The 20,412-nt window shown below is 43.6% G+C and overlaps 1 protein-coding gene across 1 annotated transcript in view; it reads right to left on the bottom strand.

Moving 5' to 3' along the window:
• Positions 1 to 20,412, bottom strand: part of DYNC2I1 (dynein 2 intermediate chain 1) — a 144,223-nt gene that overhangs the window by 65,606 nt on the left and 58,205 nt on the right. Inside the window, exon 12 of the mRNA XM_068096871.2 lies at positions 9,850 to 10,003. Coding sequence (XP_067952972.2) covers positions 9,850 to 10,003 — 154 coding nt within the window. The remainder of the gene's footprint in view (positions 1 to 9,849; positions 10,004 to 20,412) is intronic.

Below are 20,412 nucleotides of genomic sequence, written 5' to 3'. Positions count from 1 at the left end.
ACAAAAAAATCTCAATTTAATCCATTTTATGTTCAGGTTTTAAAACAACAAAATGTGAAAAAGGTCAAGGGGTGTGAATGCTTTCTGGAGGCACTGTACACTTATAACAAGTTTCGTCAAAATCCCATCACTGGTTCACAAGTTAGCTCAGCAACAGAATTTTACCCAACATGACCTTTGACCTTTGACATCATAACCTCAAAATCGAATCAGTTCATATTTGCATTATACATACTTGTATCATGTTTGACTTGGTTCCCTTCAGCCGTTCTGAATTTATCGGAGTAACGAAAACATATTACAGGCTCTGACCACCTCTTGACCCCAAAATCTAATCAGTTCATCTTTGTATCATAATACATACTTTTTTCTTTTTTTTGTATACAAGATTGAGGCTCGTGTAAGAGCTAACATCAATGACAAAAAACAAACGGACACATAAGATGAAATAAAGGGAGCGGGAGACAAGATAGGGAGAGGGGGGGGGGAGCATACAAGTACAACATTTGAGAGCAGGGACATCGGGAGATCTGTGGGAGGGGGAGGGCTTAGGGGAGGTGGCGTGGTAAAAAAAAAAACACATGGACACAGCAAGGACTTCCAGGAAAGAAGTCGGTATTTCATAAAAAGTGGATCTGGGGTGAATTAACAGGGGTAGAAAAGATCAAGGTTTTGGATGGGGGAAGATAAGAGTTTGTACTTGTAAGATAAAGTACTTGTAACAACTTTGGTCAAAATCCCATCACTGGTTCACAAGTTATTGCAGCAACAGGATTTTTACATAACATGACCTTTGACTTCAACATCTAATCAGTTCATTTTTACATCCTTATACATACCTGTACCAAATGTGGCTTAGATCCCTTCAGTCATTCTAAAGTTATCGCGGAAACGAAAACCTATCATGGACGCACGGGTGGACGGACGGATGCACGGATGGACGGACAGCCGGACGGACAACCTGAAAACATAATTCCTCCGGCGACTTCATCGGCAAAGGCATACAAATAAAACTTGTGGGCGAAGAGTGGAGAATCAATCATCATGCCGTATTTATCCACATACTAAATATATGGCACCTAGAAGTAATGCAGAAAATGGAGCTGATTGCATGACAAAGTTTGATTGGTCTGTGTTTAGTTAATATTATAAAGCATATAGTGTGAAGCACGGTGACGTTACATATATTTGTGGTATTATCTTAGGTATAAACAGTTTAACTTATGTTACAATGATAAATATAATATAACATCCAATATTTTTGCTTGCTCCTGCGAAATGAGGATTAAAAAGAATCATGAAAACACCCATATTGTTGGGCTGTAAATGGCCCATGGGCATAAAAGCTGGTTCTAAATTGTCACTTATCTCAAAAGCGTTTGTGGAACTATTTTAATATAGCTTTGCCAGCTTACTGAGAGAAACACAAAAGCAAATAGCCAAAACCAGAAATGAAAAATAGATTTACAGCTAAGAGATGAGAGTAACTCCAGACATGGAGAAAAGCCAGACAATTAACCTCTGCAACATCAGCCAGTATTTATGTCAAACAATATGCGATATCGAGCATCCTAAACACGGCCAAGAAAAATGAATAACCAGTATTGCCCATGAAGACGAGTGTCAATCAGTCAACACAGAGTAGAAAAATGGAAGGAACTAGAACGGCACTTGGTAGAGCGTATACCTCCACCAGGCTGAACAGTTTATGTTTTGTATCCCACTGATAGACCGGATTTGGAATTGGACCTGAACCAAAATCTAATCGCTTGTTCTTGTCGCCGAACCAACTTATCCACTTCGTTTAGTCATAATCGGTCCACGACTTTTTGAAATATCATGCTATATATCATGCTATATATTATGCTATATATTATGCTATATAGTATATACTATATATATCGTTTTTGCCACTATCACTCAAAGGTGAAGAATAATTTTTAAAAATTAAGAATTCTCGTATCCAGATCCAGATTCGGATCTTCACCAAAATCGAATCGATTTGTCCTCGTCACAAACACAACCTGTCCATAAAGTTTCGTCCGAATCCGTCCATAACCTTTTGAGATATCATGCTATATATTGGTTTAGCCCTATCACTCAATGGTGAAGAATCACTTTAAAATCTCTGATCAGGATCCAGATTCGAATCTTCACCAAAACTGAATAAAATTGTCCTTGTCACAAGCCCAAACTGCCCATCAAGTTTCGTCCAAATTCGTCCACAACTTTTTGAGATATCCTGCTATGTATCATTTTTACCCCGTTGCCTGGTGTTGGCTTAGCGGTTAGGGTGCTGGCTTGGGATCCGAGGATCCTGAGTTTGAATCGCAGTCAATCGCTGAATTAACGCCAGTGGGGTTGACAGCCTGTCATACTTCCGAGGTCGGCAAATTGAGTACCAGCTTGCTGGGTACCCCGATTTTGAATCGGTACACCGTATCTAAGGGTCGGCAACGAAGGGTTGGCATCAGGAAGGGCATCCGGCCATAAAAACATTGCCTCAAAGAGGGAACCATGATTGTCATGGTACCCACAAGGCTAACCCCTGCTCTCGTGGGGAAAAATGGCCTTAAAACGATCATTCATTCATTCATTCATTGGTTCACGAGTTATCAAACAGAGTGACCACTATATTCGTCATGGGTGTGTGTCTGTCTGTGTGTCTGTCGGTCTGTCCGCTGCATAACTACCCGATTATATCATCCGATCTTGATGAAACTTGGGTGGGAGGTTGATATCATGATCTAGTTGTGTTCTGCCTAGAGTAGGTGTATCACAACGATGGCATCAACCAGGGCATTTCGGAGCGACGCCCGAAAAAGATGTCTTTTTCGGGGGTAATCGAGTTCAAGCTGCATCTTCTCCGAGGGGTTTGGTGGAATCTGACAGGGGTTTCGATATTTGGTTAGGCCAATGTCATGTGTCTAGCCCCACGGAGCTCGAATTTTCATTTTCGCCCCAAGGTCAACGTCACAAGGTCACGAAATTTAGAAAAGTCGATTTTTGATGGTTTTATTACATTGTTCGCTTCCTGATAGGGTGAAATGTCGTGCATGATCTTATATTATCACATACATCATGAAATACAAGTTTCCCAAAAAATTTCAGAATCTTCGACCGTTGACCTTTGAAGGTCACCAAGGTCTAATTTTCAAAGTTGTCGGAATCGAACCGAATTTTCGGTATTGTGTAGCTAACTAACCTCATAACTGATTATACATTATTTTCTATCTCATTTCAAGGTCAGTAACCTTCGTTTTGACATTTCCGGGCCTGGCCTGTCCGGGCCTGTTTTGGTTATAGTCCGTCCTTTGTCATTGAATACCGCTCGCTCGTGAACCATCGTCGTCTCCTGACTTGTTCGTATCATTTTTGCCCCATCTCACAATGGTGAAGAATCACTTCACAAATTCTCAGATCCAGATCCGAATCCGTATGTTCATCAAAATCTAATCATTTAGTCCGTGTCACATACCCACCAAATTTCGTCTGCACAACTTTTTGAGATATCCTGTTCACAAACAAGCAAACAAAACCAACAGACAGGGGTGAAAACATAACCTCCATCGATCTTCAGTGGCGGAGGTAAAGAAGAGAACAATTTGATCGAAATATGCTAACCTCCCTGTCATAGAAGGGAGAAGCTCATGGTTTGGACGAATATCAACTTGAAAGCTTGACTTTCGGGGAAGAAAACATCATTTCTCAGAAAATGCATCAAATCAAGGGTTTTCGAAGAAAATTAAATATAACATATTTATCTGAGATGCCAAAATAATTGTTCAAAAAAGGTGTGTGTGTCAGTTGTTAATATCTCTCTCTATAATTCGAGTTTCAGAAGGTGGAACAGAGTCCTCCCAGGACGCGAAGTATCCACCTTCGTTTCGGTTCGGTTCAGAGGGTTCTTTTCAGAATCGTCACTGAGCCCTGGATATCCCCCAACTGGAGTTCGTTTATGGTAGCACTAACGTGGCAAATGTTGTAGAGAACAAGGAGAGTGGATTCTCGCTGAAACGTCGGCTTTGACCGATGACTTGTATTCTGACTGACTTGTAAGTCCAGATTTTGCATTTCTAAGCTTTGACCGATTTATTTTGACTGGATGAATCATAACAACCTGCATCGATTTATTCCCAGGGATGGTTTGTAGGATATTTGTAAGGTTCTTTTTCATCATTCCCATTGCCCCAATGATCACTGGTACAATATTGGCGATCTTCAGCTTCAAATATTTTTTCATTCATTCTTGAGATCTCGATATTTGGCCATTTTATTGGTTTCTGCATTATTTAGACCAAATCGCTGGGTACTGAAACCTCAATTAGCAATGCCTTTGTTTCCTTTTTTATCCGAGTTCTATATCCGGTGGCAGTGCTTTGTTTTCGATGTTTATGCTCGATGGGATCATCAGGTCGTACGTGAGCATTATGCCCTTCTTTTCAATGATTGCATTTGGTTCATGTTTCCATGGGTTTTCTGGAAATGGGATATTGAAATTTCTACAGACGTGCCAGTGGATCACTCTCTATATATTGTTGTGTCGTTGTGTATACAGTTGTTCTGATACGAGTTTGGTTTTTTTTGCATCCTGATAGAAGGTGGCTAATGCTTTCTGTTGCTACCTTGCAGAACCTACACTTGTCCGACTGACTCAGTCCTGCCATTTTCTTAAAGCCATTCATGCAGTGTCCTTGATCTTGGGCATTCATAATGATTTGTTCTCCATCCAGGTTGAGCTTACCTCTTCTTAGCCATTCCAATGAGCCTTCTTTGTCTCTGCCCACTCTGCCAAACTCTTTATATATATATATATATATATCTTCCTGCTCTTTTGTCGTTCTACAAGTTGTCGGTATATATCTGCTGATATTTCGATTTATATTTTTCTTTTGTCTTTTTTTGCATTCATGAAGTCTGTTTCTGGTGTTTGTTCCCCTTCCTTCCCCTCCCTTACATCAAAACGGCTACACACACAACTGACACTACCCATGAAAAAGCTGAATGCCTCAATTCTGTGTTTGTTCCAATTATTGTGTCCCCAATCCCACACTCTCGTTAGCCATCCTTCCCTGTCACGCCCAACTGCTCCTGGACTCTGTGTTTTTTGCATCTGAAAATGTGGAGGTTTGTTGAACCCTTGACTCTGACTCTGCAACTGAATCGGAGGCATCAGCTCACGTGTCCCAAAACCCTGCCCCCGCTGCTCTTTCCCACCCACTCTCTGCACTTTTCATGCTTTTGGTACAGTCTGGCATCCTGCCTTACTCTCTAAACTTTTGATACTGCCTTACTCTCTGGCATCCTGCCTAACTCTCCAAACTCTCTGCCTATGGCATCCAAGGCCAACTCCACACATGGGTTACTGACTTCTACTCTTGTAGCCAACAGGTGGCTCTCAACGGAATCATTTCATCTCCTCTCACTGTCAAGGCTGGAGTGCCCCAAGGCAGTGTTATGGGCCCAGTCCTATTCCTAATCTTCATAAATGATCTCTCTGACTCTCTGGAAAATCCTCTTTATTTGCTGATTACTCCACCCTCTGCAGTGACATCCCACATTCTTCAGCCAGGAAGGCTGCAGCCTCTTCCCCCCCCCCCCCTTCAAACCTTGACAAAAGGACAAGATGTTCAAACACTTGGAATATGTCTTTCAATCCTTGATCTTTTTTACCCCTGCTAATTTCACCCCAAATCCACTTTTTGAGGTGCCGACTTCTTTCCTGGAAGTCCTTGGTGTCCTTGCGTTTTATACCTATCCTGCCCCCCCCCCCCCCCCCCCAGGCCCTCTCCCTCCCACACATCTCCCGATGTCCCTGCTCTCAAATGTTGTGTTTGTGTGCTTCCTCCCCTTCTCTCCCCATCTTGTCGACCGCTCCCCTTTTTATATACAGACTTGGCATTTAATATGGAATATTTTTTTTCTGGGGGTGAACTTACTTTACAAGATGTCTTAAAACCAAAAGTTCATTGGAATTATGTCGAAATTATTCTACATTTTGTTAATGTGACCTTTAAAAGAAACAAAAACCACATTTGACATTTCAAAACAAATAAATTGATCCTTGAAAGTGATGTAAACTGATATCGAACTCAATTCATGGACAGTACAATGTTAAACATCTGTGCGTTTTCCAGAAGTATCTCTTTATTTTGCACATTAGCCAAAAATATTTTTAACAAAAACAAAAGTTAAATTACGACTGGGATTACGGACAGTAAAATTACAGTTCAGTACTTCGTGTAACCCCCACGAGCATTCAGGGGAGCACGTACACGTTGAGGCATGCTGTTCACGAGATTTGCCAAGGTTTGGACAGGAATCGCTTGCCATGCAGTGACAATAGCCTGCTGCAATTCACGCACAGAGGTCGGCTGCTGGTCCAAGCGGTCGATTTGACGCGTTAATTCTGCCCACAAGTTCTCTATCGGATGCATATCCGGGGACATGGCAGGCCACTCCATACGCTCTACACCACGGTCAGCAAGAAAGTGTTGGATCATGCGAGCACGATGAGGCCGTGCATTGTCATCTTGGAAGACAAAGTTTCATCGAAAGGTTGCACGAGCAAATGGAAGCAATGTTTCTTCCAGAATGGCCCTGTAATTGAACTGGTTCAGGTTTCCATTCAGAACAACCAGGTCAGTTTTGCCCCCTGCATGAAAAGCAGCCCAAACGGTCACCCCACCACCTCCAGCTTGGACTCTTGGCACTATACAATCTTTGTTGTCGGCTTCATGCACTTGTCTGCGCACTCGGACACGGCCATCTTGACGATAGACCAGAAATCTGGACTTGTCACTGAAGATCACGTGATTCCAGTGTCCTGGCTGCCATTGACGGTGCTCTCTGGCCCACTGCAATCGGCGCTGGCGGTGTTGTCTGGTCAGGCGCGGCTTTCTCAGGGGACGCCTGGCACGATAGCCTGCTTGAACCAGTCGTTGGTTGAATAGCCTTCTGGATACAGGCACATTTGTCAGTTGCTGCCACTCAGCCCCAAGCCGATTAGCTGACTTGGTACGACCATTGCGGACTAACCGGTGCAGCTGGCGATCACCCCTCCTTGTGGTTCTGCGGGGACGTCCTGGCCTCGGTATTGGAGTAGGGACACCCCTCTGAGCATTTCGTTTCAGGATCTTTGACACCTGACCTTGACTGATGCCATACTGCCGAGCAATAGCACGCTGTTTCATGCCGTAATTTCGTAAAGCCACCACTCCATGACAAACAGCATTGTCGAGTTGACGGACCATCTCCAGAGGAAGCGGCAATAACTTTTGGAGACGTGCAGCAGTTGTTTTCCACTCATACAGAATGCAACAACCCTTGTATACCCGACTGTGAAGCCAATCATCAAATGCACCTGCCCGTACATTTTGCCACGCCACCTGTGATATAATCCTGTTGTTGAATTCTTGCTGCGACAGACAATCAGTGACATGGTTCTTTTAACAAATAAATCACCAAAGTGTAAAAGAAACTCACCAGATTGATATACTGAGTTAAGAAAGTACACCCAAGTCAAGAAAAAAAATATATTCCATATTAAATGCCAAGTCTGTACTTTGTTTGCTTGTTTGTTCGATTTGTTTGTTTGATAAATGTTAGCTCTTTCACGAGCCTCGACTCTGTATACAAAAAACAAACAAAAAAAAAAAACACTATTTATCTCTGAAAGGACTATCTGGCAACCTCCCCCACATTCCAATCTACTTTCTTAACAATCCTCTTGAAGAAGCTCAGTCATTCAAAATCCTGGGTCTCACTATCAGCCACAAGCTTTCTTCGGGAAACCACATATCTAAGTTGGCTGGCTTCCAAAGTCAGCCGCCGACATCCGTCATACAAAATCCTTCCTTGGCACACCTGAACTCATATCCACCTACAGGCCTTCATCCGCAGCTTGATGGAGTCTCCCCTGCCTTGAGGCTGGCTCCCCTGCCTCACACCTTTCTCAGGTTTATGCCATGGAAACCAAGGCCTTCAAGATTATTGCAATCTCCCACGATGAAGCTGAATCTCTATGGGTCAATCACTACATCATCGCAGACAGGTCGGTGCTCTCTCTATCTTCTACTGCCTCCTTTCTGGTCTTGTACCCTCTGCTCTTTTTGTGCTTCGCCCTCCCAGTGTCCTTGGTGTTGGGCTAGCGGCTAGGGTGCCGGCTTAGGATCCTAGGATCCTGGGTTCGAATCCCGGTCAATCGCTGAATTAACGCCAGGGGGGTTGACTCAGCCTGTCATCCTTCCGAGGTCGGCAAATTGAGTACCAGTTCACTGGTAATTCCCTGCTTGTCGTTAAAGGCGGCAAAAAGGGTTGGCGTCAGGAAGGGCATCCGGCCGTAAAACATTGCTTCAAAAAGGGGACCGAAAAACAACAACAACCACAGTTCCCGAAAAAGGCCAACCCCCGCTTGCGGGGAAAAAATGGCCTCTAAAAGGTGGTTCCTCCCAGGTTTTCGCAGGGCACTCGTGGCCCACCATCAACTCCTTTCTGGTGAAACTACCTAAATCCAGGGTCAGCACTCACCTTCACTCATTCATTCCTCTTTTCTCTTGCCTGAGGAACCAACTTCCACATTCTCTTCAATCTCGTTCTTTCCCCATGTCTTCAAAACAGTTGTTCTCCATCGCAGATCGTCGCCAATCCAAAAAAATTATATTTTATAACCTTCGTTTACCTACCCCAGTCGCTCCTCCTTCCAAATTTCCAGTTTCCCCTCCTGAGAGTTTCGTTCTGTATCCATATTGTCCACCCTATGCATCCTCGCCTGCCTCACATTCCTCCCCGCACCCATTACTTGTTCAAGCCTGCCTCGATCTTGGCCTTCAACTCTGCTGTTGGTATTTTCCCCCTCTGTCAACTGTTCCTTTTGTCCTGTTGTGTCCTGATCCGTTACGTGTACTAATTCTGGCTCTTCCACAAGCCTCGACTATGTATACGATTCTATACATTTTTTTATTTACTTTTAACATGGTTCTTAATGAAAGGGAACAGCAATGTTAAGCATGGGAAGAGGGAAGAGGCTGTGAATTTAACGTTGTTCCGTCATTATTTACTTTTAGCATTGTTCTTAACTGTTCTTAAACTGTTGTGTTGCTTAACTGTTCTCAACTTAAATGTGTTGGCACTTCTGTGCCATGTGTTCAAAGGTGAATTATTTGTTGGGAATCGAACCATTTTCATTAAATTATTTATACTCTGAATGCTGAATGAAATTTAATTTACAAAGCTTCCATAGTCATCAAGTTGATGTTAAAATTAAAATGAATGGCCCTCTGGTCGATCGAGCATCGTACATCTGGTGTGTTGGATGAGCGAAACTTGGCATACGGCTTGGTCCTTCCGCATCACATTTGAAGGGGAATTCAATATATAGCTCCATTGTCTTCAATTCTTTTTCAGAAACATTGCCACGAAAGAAGCGAAGTTCACTTGGCAGATATACATCTCCAAAACAACAAAATTCATCAAATCCAAGAAAAAATGAAAAAATAAAAAAGATCTCCATCCAAGCAAATAAAGAAAGCATGCATTGAAGAAACAGAGACATCAGTTCCTACTCCATAATGAGACAGAAGAGAAACCTGCAAAAAAACACGTCAACAGAAACAAGAGAGACAACAGACTGCTCAAATAAATGACTGAAGAAAAACTGACCTCAAACAAGGAAATGATGCCATTTCGTCCCGACATTGCCATGGAGGACTCCCAGGTTAATGTTTGCTACAGCTTTAAACATTAATCTTCTTGACGGTTTACTGAAGGCCAAATAACCTGATCTTGATTGGGTGACACAACTTGTTGATTATATGTACAAGTCTTGTGGCAGATAAAATACGACAATACCTGTTGAGAATGTAGCTGGTTGGGGCTCTTTTAGCTTCTCAGACTGGCCAGTTTGCCAGCCTGGCTGTCGAACATCCCACAGCAGAAGTTCTCCAATTTTCGTTCCCGCCAAAACCAGTCCCACAGCGCCAGGTGATAAGCAGCAACTTGTAACCTGCAACAAGGACCCGATGCAAGGGCGCTCAAGGCAAATCTTCAGCTTTGTGCCCCTTCTCTCTTCCCCACCCCGCACCACAATTAATGTTTGAAAATGAATATTGTGCATTAGTATGAATAAAGCATCTGCATTCATACAGTAGAAGAACCAGGGGTTAATATAGATTAGAGAGACCCAGATTAGTTGGAAGAATAAAAAGTTCAGGTGGGGAGAAAGATCAAGTTAGGACAGATTCGGATAAAGTTGGCTATCTTGCTTGCTTGTCAGCCCCTATATCTGCATCACCTACCAACCGGCCAAATGATCAACCTGATGGCAATGTCATCGGCCAGCATGACGTACCTGCCGGCCTGTTACGGCCTTGTCGTCCTGTACCACCATCACCTGCCTGCTTTACCTGCCATGACTACTGGCCAGTGTGCCACCTGTTTTGTGGCATGACTGCCAAAGCCAGCCATGTCCATTCTGCCCACAGGAGTCCCCAAAGTGAGCCTGAATGCTTCCAACATTAGTATGAATAAAATAAAAGTGCTTCAACACGAGCTGTTATTTGAACTGACTCCAATACTTATATCTATAGTCTTCTCTATAGATATCAGTGATGTATATCAGTAGATCCACACTTTTCATTTCCCACTACTGGAATATACTTGTTTGCTTCTGTAATTTCATGAATAATTCATTCAGTTTTTTGCTGCCCCCCCCCCCCCCCCAAATCTTGCCGTTCTAGGTGTCTGCCTAGTTGTTGCACCTGCCATACCTGCAACAAACCATGTGTGCGGTCACACAATGTACTCTTAAAGCCATGTTGGTCGGTGCCTTCTCTGTCTGAGGTAAAACTGATTATTCAGATTCTGTAAATTTGATTCAAGTTAACAAAGATCTAGTTTCAAGTGATGGCCAAGCAAAGTGAGAAGTTATGATGAATAAACAAAGGAATGAATTAATAAAATGCATGCCTTCTTCACTCTAATTTACATCTCCAAAGACGCAACCGAGTAAAGTTCATGATGGATAAGCCATCTGTGATTACAACCACTGCACTACAAGCTTCCATCTTGTGTCCAAAACTGGTGGTTTTAGGCTCATTGACCTTTGTAGAAAAAAAAGAAAGACAAAAATATTTTTAGTTTGGATGCACAAGTGGTGTCTCAATGCCAGCTTGATAGTTATACATGTGATGAGGTATCTTGGGAAGTAAAAGTCTTGGAATGTGCAACGTCTATTTTGGTTGCTGCTTTGCACACATTCGTACCACCTGTCTGTCACTCATGGTCCTCATGTACTGTAACTCACCAAATTTGTCGTTGAAGACATTCTCAAGCTTAGATTACTGCTTTACATAAAAGTACTTCCTACCGGTTACCGAGAACCAAATGACCACTCTGACAGAACTACAAAGTTCCTTCACTGAGATGGGAGAACCTGCCATAAGGACAACACAACAATGTATGCAGCACTTCTAGTCAGGGGGTCAAATGCATATTTTGGCCTGACCTGGAAAGTGGTTCTAAAGTTTTTTTCTCAGTGTTTTCATGTTATATAGGTATTGTACTCTATGAAACTGGATGATGGCATTCTCCCATCATTGAGCATTTTCATATTACAGGCTTTATACAATTGCGGTTATCGGGACGCAAAACACTGGCTTTAGAGGGGTGGGGAAAATAGAAATACCCTTATATCTTTGCAAGCATTCAAACTAGGGTCTTGATTTTTTGCATATGGGTGTATCTTGACCATACCTATTCGTGGGTCAAAGGTCAGTCATAGGTCAGTCATAGGTCATGGTCAAAGGTCAAATATCTGGGTCAAACGTGTACAACTCAGCATTGTTTATACACTGTGATATATTTCTCATTATACTGAACCTGTATCCATTGTTATAACGTCTAATGTCTTGTTATAAGGTCTCATGAGCTCAATACTGAATGAAGAAATGCTAGACTACATAATATTTATTGAGTTCTTTATGATTTTATGTTCAAAGATTACATCAAATCTGGTTGCGTAAATGATCTGTATATGGTGTAACACAACTCCCACAACTCTCCCACAACATGTTCTACAGCATTTCACCAAAGGGGACCATGTTGTGGGGCACATTGATGGCATATGGAATGGAATCTGGTCTGATATGCTCATCGAGACCACGTTCATGAGATATGGCAAAGGCAAGCACGGCATAATAGGCATCACACTTAACCCCAAAGCTTTGAAATCTTGGGCATTGAGCCTACATGTCTGCGGTCAGATAGCTACCGATGTAGCTGAAATGCGAGGTGATGAGAGTGCAACCAGGCAGGCAAGCGTGCACAAAGAAGAAAGCAAATCTAGGATAAAATCTGATGCAAAGGATCGACAGGACATAAGAGTGAAGATGGCCCAGTGCATACCACCACTTGACCACGAGCAGCACCCAGAGGGATCAATTGTGAACATAGTTACTGGAAGGGTACAATCATCTTCAACAGTTAATGTTCACAAATCAATTGAAATCGGGAGCAAACAATCCGGGGAATTTACAGAGGCTTTACCTCGAGGCTTTCATCACAAGATTGAAAGAAGGATAACTTCAATGGCAGACACGAAGAAGTCTGTAAATATCGGCACACAGAAGGTTTTTGATACAAACCTAATCTACAGTCGTGTCATATGTCTGCAGGCCAGTAATAGGGATATAGACATTGACCATCTGATGTCCCATGAATTGGCTCCACTGCCAACAGCTCTTTTTGTACACTCTGGTGACATGCAGATATCCACATCTAAATTCATCTTGAAAACAGATATGAAAATTGAGGTGTCATCAAGAGTAGCCCATGAAGAAATAGAAGTCACTATCGTTGATGGGTGTGCCCTTCTCTGGATACCTGGTTGGCCTACTGTTGGAAATGTGCAGACTTACATTGATGCCTTCAAGCACAAAATAGCAGAGAAGCTCTCCAAATGTGATGTCTATCTAGTCTTTGCTAGATACAATGAATTCAGCACCAAAGATTCAACACGATTAGCCAGGGGTACTGGCAGGGTGTATCAGTTGACACCCTCAAAACCAATCCCCGCACAGAAAGCAGTATTGACTGTTACAGGCAATAAGAAGCAGCTCATCAAACTGATATGCGAGGACTTGCAAAGAGATGAAGACTTTGTTCAGAACCATACACAGGAGCACACACTTTTGATAACAGGACAGGAGGAAACTATCGAGATTAGCGAGGGCATTGTCATAGAAAGACGAGATCTGTATACCAGTCATGAGGAAGCTGACAATATTATAGTGCAGCAGGCATTTATGGCAGCTTTAGAGGGGGCATCCGGTGTAGCTGTGGTGGCTGATGATACAGATGTGTGGGCCCTTCTGTTGCACCACTATCTGGAGCAGAATCTTGACATCCCAATTATAATGCAATCTCCTATACATGGAAGAAGTGTCATAGACGCAACCGCTGCCCAATATGCAGACCTCATTCCAAACTTGCTTGCAGGACACTCCTTATCTGGATGTGATACTGTAGCAGGATGCTTTGGCATCGGGAAGAAGAAGATGTTGAACACTATAAAACAACACTTACTGAGTCTTCTTGGAGAAATTGAGGCCCCCCCCTGGCCTGAAGTAGTGAAGCAGGCAACTCAATTCGCTGTTGCTACTTACGGTCAGAAAAGCTGCCATACTCTCTGTGAGGCTAGAGCAAAGGTATGGAAGACCAGAATAGGCAAGGGGAGCAGCACAATGCCAAAACTCTGTTTACTCCCACCAACTGATGCTGCTTTCCAGGAAAATCTGAAAAGAGCACACATACAAACTTTCTTGTGGAAGAATGCCTTGAGGTCTGAGCCTCAGAAGTTAGACCCGTTAGAGTATGGATGGAGCAAAGATGGGGATATGCTCTGCCCAACTATAGTTCCTGCAGGAAGTGAACTGGTCCCTGAGTACATCCAAAAGATCATCAGTTGTGGCTGCTCCAGTGACACACCATGTGAAAGTATTCGATGTGGGTGCAACAATGAGATGGAATACTGCGAATGGAATACTGCTCTCCCCTCTGGGCTGGTGCTCCTGCCTCACACCGAGCTCGTCTTCACGCTGTTGAAACCAAAGCGTTCAGAATCATTGGAATCTCCCGCGATGAAGCTAACTCCAAGGGCCTTTCACTCACTCACCGCAGGCAGGTTGGTGGTCTTTCCGTCTTCTACCGACTCCTCTCTGGCCTTGCCCCCCCCCCCCCCCAGCTCTCTCTGGGCTCTGTCCCCCAAATATTCCTACAGGTCGCACAAGATCTGCCTGCAACCCTCTTATGGTTAAGCTGCCAAAATCAAGACTCTCTGCTCACCTTCACTCCTTCATTCCTCTTTTCTCCCGCCTCTGGAACAAACTCCCTCACTCTCTTCAATCCCACTCCACCCTCCAGGTCTTTAAAACAGCTGTTCACCACCATCTCTTATCTTCCCCCATCCAAAACCTTGATCTTTTCGACCCCCGCTAATTTCACCCCAAATCCACTTTTTTGAAATACCAACTTCTGTACTGGAAGTCCTTGGTGTCCTTGTGTTTTATACTTCTCCCACCCCCCTCCTTCCCACGCCTCCTCCCCCCAAGCCCTCTCCCTCCCACACATCTCCCTGCTCTCAAATGTTGTATTTGTGTGCTTCCCCTTCTCTCCCCATCTTGTCTTCCGCTCCCTCTTTTTATATATTTTGTTTGTCTGCTTGATTTGTTTGTGAAATAAATGTTAGCTCTTTCACGAGCCTCGATTCAGTAAACAAAAAAAACAGAAAAAAAACAAAGCAGGAATGACTTGCTCAGTCTTCTGTGCCTGTCAGCAACAGGACGCAGCATCAGTATGTCACAACAGAGTGAATACTATATCACCTGATAGTGATGATGAAACAAGCGATGAAGGGGAAGATGGTGATGATTACAATAACACTGATGATTGATGATGTTTGTGATATAAGAATTATTTTAAAACCAAATACAGAATATGTACAATTTTGGTGGTTTAGTAACCTATGAATAGGTACACCATATACAGATCATTTACGTAACCAGATTTGATGTAATCTTTGAACATAAAATCATAAAGAACTCAATAAATATTATGTAGTTTAGCATTTCTTCATTCAGTATTGAGCTCATGAGACCTTATAACAAGACATTATACGTTATAACAATGGATACAGGTTCAGTATAATGAGAAATATATCACAGTGTAAACAATGCTGCGTTGTACACGTTTGACCCAGATATTTGACCTTTGACCTTGACATACGACTTTGACCTTTGACCCACGAATAGGTATGGTCAGGATACACCCATATGCAAAAAATCAAGACCCTAGCTTGAATGCTTGCAAAGATATAAAGGTATTTCTATTTTCCCCACCCCTCTAAAGCCAGTGTTTTGCGTCCCGATAACCGCAATTGTATAAAGCCTGTTATATGAAAATGCTCAATGATGGGAGAATGCCATCATGCAGTTTCATAGAGTACAATACCTATATAACATGAAAACACTGAGAAAAAAACTTTAGAACCACTTTCCAGGTTTAGCTCCTGGCCCCCTGACTATTCACAAATATAGGCTTTATGGGGGAATTGTCACAGGGAAGCCACTTCTGAGAAAACTGCACATGACAGCATGCCTGGAGTTTGCAAAAAGGCACGTGAAAGACTCTGAGAGCATGAAGCAAAAGATTCTGTGGTCTGATGAGACGAAAATGTAACTCCTTGGCCTTAATGCATAGCGCTATGTCTGGCAGAAACCGAGACCAGGTCATCACTCATCGAACACCATCCCTATCATGAAGCATGCTAGTTAGTAAGTAGCAGCATCATGCTATGGGGATGCTTTTCAGCGGCAGGCACCAGGAGACTTGCAAGGATAGTGGGAGCAATGAATGGAACCAAATACAGGCAAATCCTTGAAGAGAACCTGCTTCAGAGTGCTAAAGACCTTAGATTGCGGCAAAGATTTACATTCCAACAAGACAATGAGCTCAAACATACAGCCAAAGTAACACTGGAATGGCTTCATAACAAGAACGGGAAAGTCCTTGAGTGGACTTGAATCCCATTGAGAATCTGTGGAAAGATTTGAAGATTGCTGTTTACCAACCTTCCCCATCCAACATGACAGAGCTTGAGCAAATCTGCAAGAGAGAATGGGAGAAACTCCCCAAATCAAGATGTGCAAAGCTGATACAGACATACCCAAGACTCAAAGCTGTAATTGCTGCCAAAGGCACTTCTATAAAGTATTGACTCAGGGGGTTGAATATTTATGTAATTTTGATATTTCTGCATTGTACACCACTCCTTTCCTATTCCATCTCGAGGCGCTGCATGACGTCATCGCCGGGCACCGAAAGGGAGTACTCACTCAGTTTTCACTCCGTTTGTTTGCTTTCTTGTTTGTTTTTCTGGGCGATATCTCCGCCATCCTTTGAGCTATGAAGCTGAAATTTGGGCACAATAGTGAAGAAGTGCTTTGGCAAAAACTGTATTTTTATTTTTTTATTAATAAATAAATAAATTAATTCCTGAATTATCATCGATTTATCAAGTACAGTCACACACCGCTATTCCCAGTTCCGCTATTTGCAGATTCTGTGGATTCGCGGGTGATAAAATGCTACCCGTTTCTCTATTCGCGGAAGAGTGTCCCATGAATTCACGGGGTTTTTTTCTATTTGTGGCCATGTCCCAGGAATTTGCGGTTTTTCAGGCACGCAAAAAAAAAAATTATATTCAATATATTCATTTCATATTCAATATACGAAATATATTCAAAGTTGGTGGGAGTCCGTACTTCATGAAGTTGGACTTACGCGATGCGTACTTTCATCTCAAGATCGCGCAGGAGGATCGTCACCTCCTTACCGTGAATATGTGTCAGGGTATGTACCAGTATACCCGTCTTTGTTTCGGGATTGCTTCAGCTCCGGCAATGTGGCAGAAGGCGATGGATCGTCTTTGTGTAGACTTACCTGCACAATGCTACTTGGATGACATCCTCATTGTGGGCACCATGACCGAACAACATCTTGAGAACAATGACAAGGTGATGTCTAAGTTAGCTGCTCACGGCCTTCGCTTGAACAAGGACAAATGTTTATTCTTTCAGAAGGGAGTGGAGTATCTGGGGCATCTCATCACCCCAGAGGGGCTGTCAAAAGCCCCTCAGAAAGTCGATGCTATAGTCGACATGCCTAGCCCAAGGGACAAAGTTCAGCTTCGTTCCTTCTTTGGGCTTGCTCAGTATTTTTTTTTTTTTTTTTTTTTTTTTTGTATACTGAATCGAGGCTCGTGAAAGAGCTAACATTTATTTCACAAACAAATCAACCAGACAAACAAAATATACAAAAGAGGGAGTGGAAGACAAGATGGGGAGAGAAGGGGAAGCACACAACCACAACATTTGAGAGCAGAGAGAAGTGTGGGAGGGAGAGGGCTTGGGGGCAGGAGGCGTGGGAAGGGGAGGGGGGGGGGGGGTATGTCAGCAATATAAGCACTGAGTTTGCTTCACTGACTCGCATGCTGCATCGAGATGTTCGTTGGAGGTGGAGTTCGACGGAACAAGCAGCATTCAAACGAGTTAAAGCTCGCCCTACTGCATACACGGTAATCATACATTACAAACCTTCACGCCCTCTCATTCTGGCGTGTGACAGCTCGTCGTACGGCAACGGTGCCGTCTTGTCTCGTGAAGCACTGAGTTTGGTATGGGGCGTGTTGAAATGTCGTCAGTACTTGTTGGTCGGCATTTTTTCCTACAAATTGATCATCGGCCGCTTCAGTTCTTGTTTAATCCTCAGAAAGCCATTCCAGTCGCTGCCGCTGCTCGACTACAGAGATGGTGTCTTGTTTTCAGTGCGTACGACGATGAAATCAAATTTCGTGCTTCCAAACGGCACGATGATTGCCTGTCTCGATTGCCGTCTACAAAGGCTGGTGCCGAACCTGCGGATGAGGTTGAGGTGTTCATGTTGAAACAGATTGAATATGGTCCAGTAATCACTGCGGAAGAGGCTGCTGCCATTCGTCGTGATCCTGTGCTGTCATATTTTGCACACATTGTTTTGTCAGGTTCTTGGCGTGAGTTGTCCTCAACGTCAGAATATGCTCCATATGTGTCACGTGCGTCCGAGCTGTCTTTAGCTCAAGGTTGTGTAATGTGGGGCATGAGGGTGGTCATTCCTGTTTCTTTGCATCAGCGCTGTCTCATTGAGTTGCATGAGGATCATTTGTGTATGGTCAAAACAAAGAGTTTAGCCCGGAGTTTGTTGTGATGTTCCGGGCTTGATGCGGATATCGAGTGGACAGTAAAAGTTTGTGATACGTGTCAAACTGATGCTGATAATCCCTCACGTGTGTCATTGTTATGGCCACCTGCTGATAGAATGTGGCAGCACATTCCTGTGGATTTTGCAGGGCCAATCATGAGCCACATGTTTCTGGTGGTGATCGACGCTTACTCAAAGTGGCCAGAAGTAGCTATCATGCAGTCCACCTCCGCAGAGAACACGGTGGACAATCTGTGAAGTATTTTTTGTGAACAACGGGGTTCCAGAGATTTTAGTTTCGGATAATGGTTCGCAGTTTGTATCTGAGGTGTTTGCTGTGTTCATGCATGCTAATGGTATCAAACACCTGAGGTTGGCACCTTACCACCCAGCTACAAATGGCCAGGCTGAGTCATTTGTCAAAGCGTTGAAACATGCCTTGCATAGAGGCCAAGCGGTTCGATGTGTGCAGAGTAGGGTTGATGTGTTTTTGCATGTCTATTGTAATTCAGTGCATTCTACTACACAGGAAACGCCTGCATTCCGCATGTATAGCCGACAGTTGCAGTCACGCCTGGTTTTGCTTCGACCTGGTGCACCTGAAGTTGTTACGGCAACCAATGTTCGTTCATTCATGGTGGACCAGCCAATTTCGGCACGGGACTATGTGCACCGACAGAAATGGGTGCTGGCTGTTGTGTTCCGTGTTTTCGGTCCGGCTAACTACCTTGTTCATACTTCGGCTGGGCCCATCTGGAAACGTCATGTGAATCAGTTGTTGGCTCGCGGGTCTGGTCATTCACCCACAACCAATTCCGTTCCGCCGTGTGATGTGTCCTCATCCATTGAGGTGCCCGTGACCACGTTTCGGCCAGCTGCCCATCCATCTGTGGAGCCGGATCTTCATGGCAGTCGGAGTAGTGTGGATGTTCCTCTGGTTTAAGTTGAGCCTAGTTTAGTGTCTGGTGGGGAGCCGTCATCTGTTTCCAATGCCTCACCATCGCCGGTCGTGTCCACGGCTCAATGCCCACGTGTTTCTTCTCGACGCATTGTGTGACCAGCATATTTGAAGGTCTATGTGACTTACGGTGGGGAGGAGTGTAGTGCTGTGTACGGCCGAGTGAGGCCGCTGTGGGTGGGGGAGTGAGGCCTGTTTTGCCTGGAATAAAGATGGTGCTTGATTCTCTCTGTGTGTCCGCATCTCTGTAATAAAGACACCACGGATCTGCACTGGCTGAGATAGGCAAGACCTCAACAACAGTCATTACCCATCATTGTCAACAAAACAAAAATGAATTACTGTGTTGTTGTAAACATCAAAAAATATATATATTCGATATTATACAGGACTACTTTTGCAGCATTTAATGTTTTTTTAGTATGAGAGGCAAAAACATAATGATAGTGATATTAATAATAATAACTTTAATAAAATGAGTATCATTAAGGTAGGACAATTACAGACTTGGCATTTAATATGGAATTTTTTTTTTTTCTTGACTTGGGTTTACTTTCTGAAATCGGTATATCAATCTGGTGAGTTTCTTTTATGCTTCGGTGATTTCTTTGTTAAAAGAACCATGTCACTGATTGTCTGTCGCAGCAAGAAGTCAATAACAGGATTATATCACAGGTGGCGTGGCAAAATGTACGGACAGGTACATTTGACGATTGGCTTCACAATCGGGTAGAAAAGGGTTGTTGCGTTCTGTATTTGTGGAAAACAACTGCTGCACGTCTACAAAAGTTATTGCCGCTTCCCTGGAGATGGTCCGTCAACTCCACAATGCTGTTTGTCATTTAGTGGTGGCTTTACGAAATTCCGGCATGAAACAGCGTGCTATTGCTCGGCAGTATGGCATCACTCAAGGTCAGGTGTCAAAGATCCTGAAACGAAATGCTCAGAGTGGTGTCCCTACTCCAATACTGAGGTCAGGACGTCCCCGCAGAACCACAAGGAGGGATGATCACCAGCTGCACCGGTTAGTCCGCAATGGCCGTACCAAGTCAGCTAATTGGCTTAGGGCTGAGTGGCAGCAACTGACAAATGTGCCTGTATCCAGAAGGCTAGTCAACCAACGACTGGTTCAAGCAGGCTATCGTGCCAGGCGTCCCCTGAGA

The sequence above is a fragment of the Myxine glutinosa genome, chromosome 7 (assembly GCF_964187855.1).
Source record: "Myxine glutinosa chromosome 7, kmMyxGlut1.1, whole genome shotgun sequence".
Classification (NCBI taxonomy): domain Eukaryota; kingdom Metazoa; phylum Chordata; class Myxini; order Myxiniformes; family Myxinidae; genus Myxine; species Myxine glutinosa.
The sequence above is the reverse complement of the archived record's forward strand: the minus strand, read 5'-3'. Positions and strand labels throughout refer to the sequence as shown.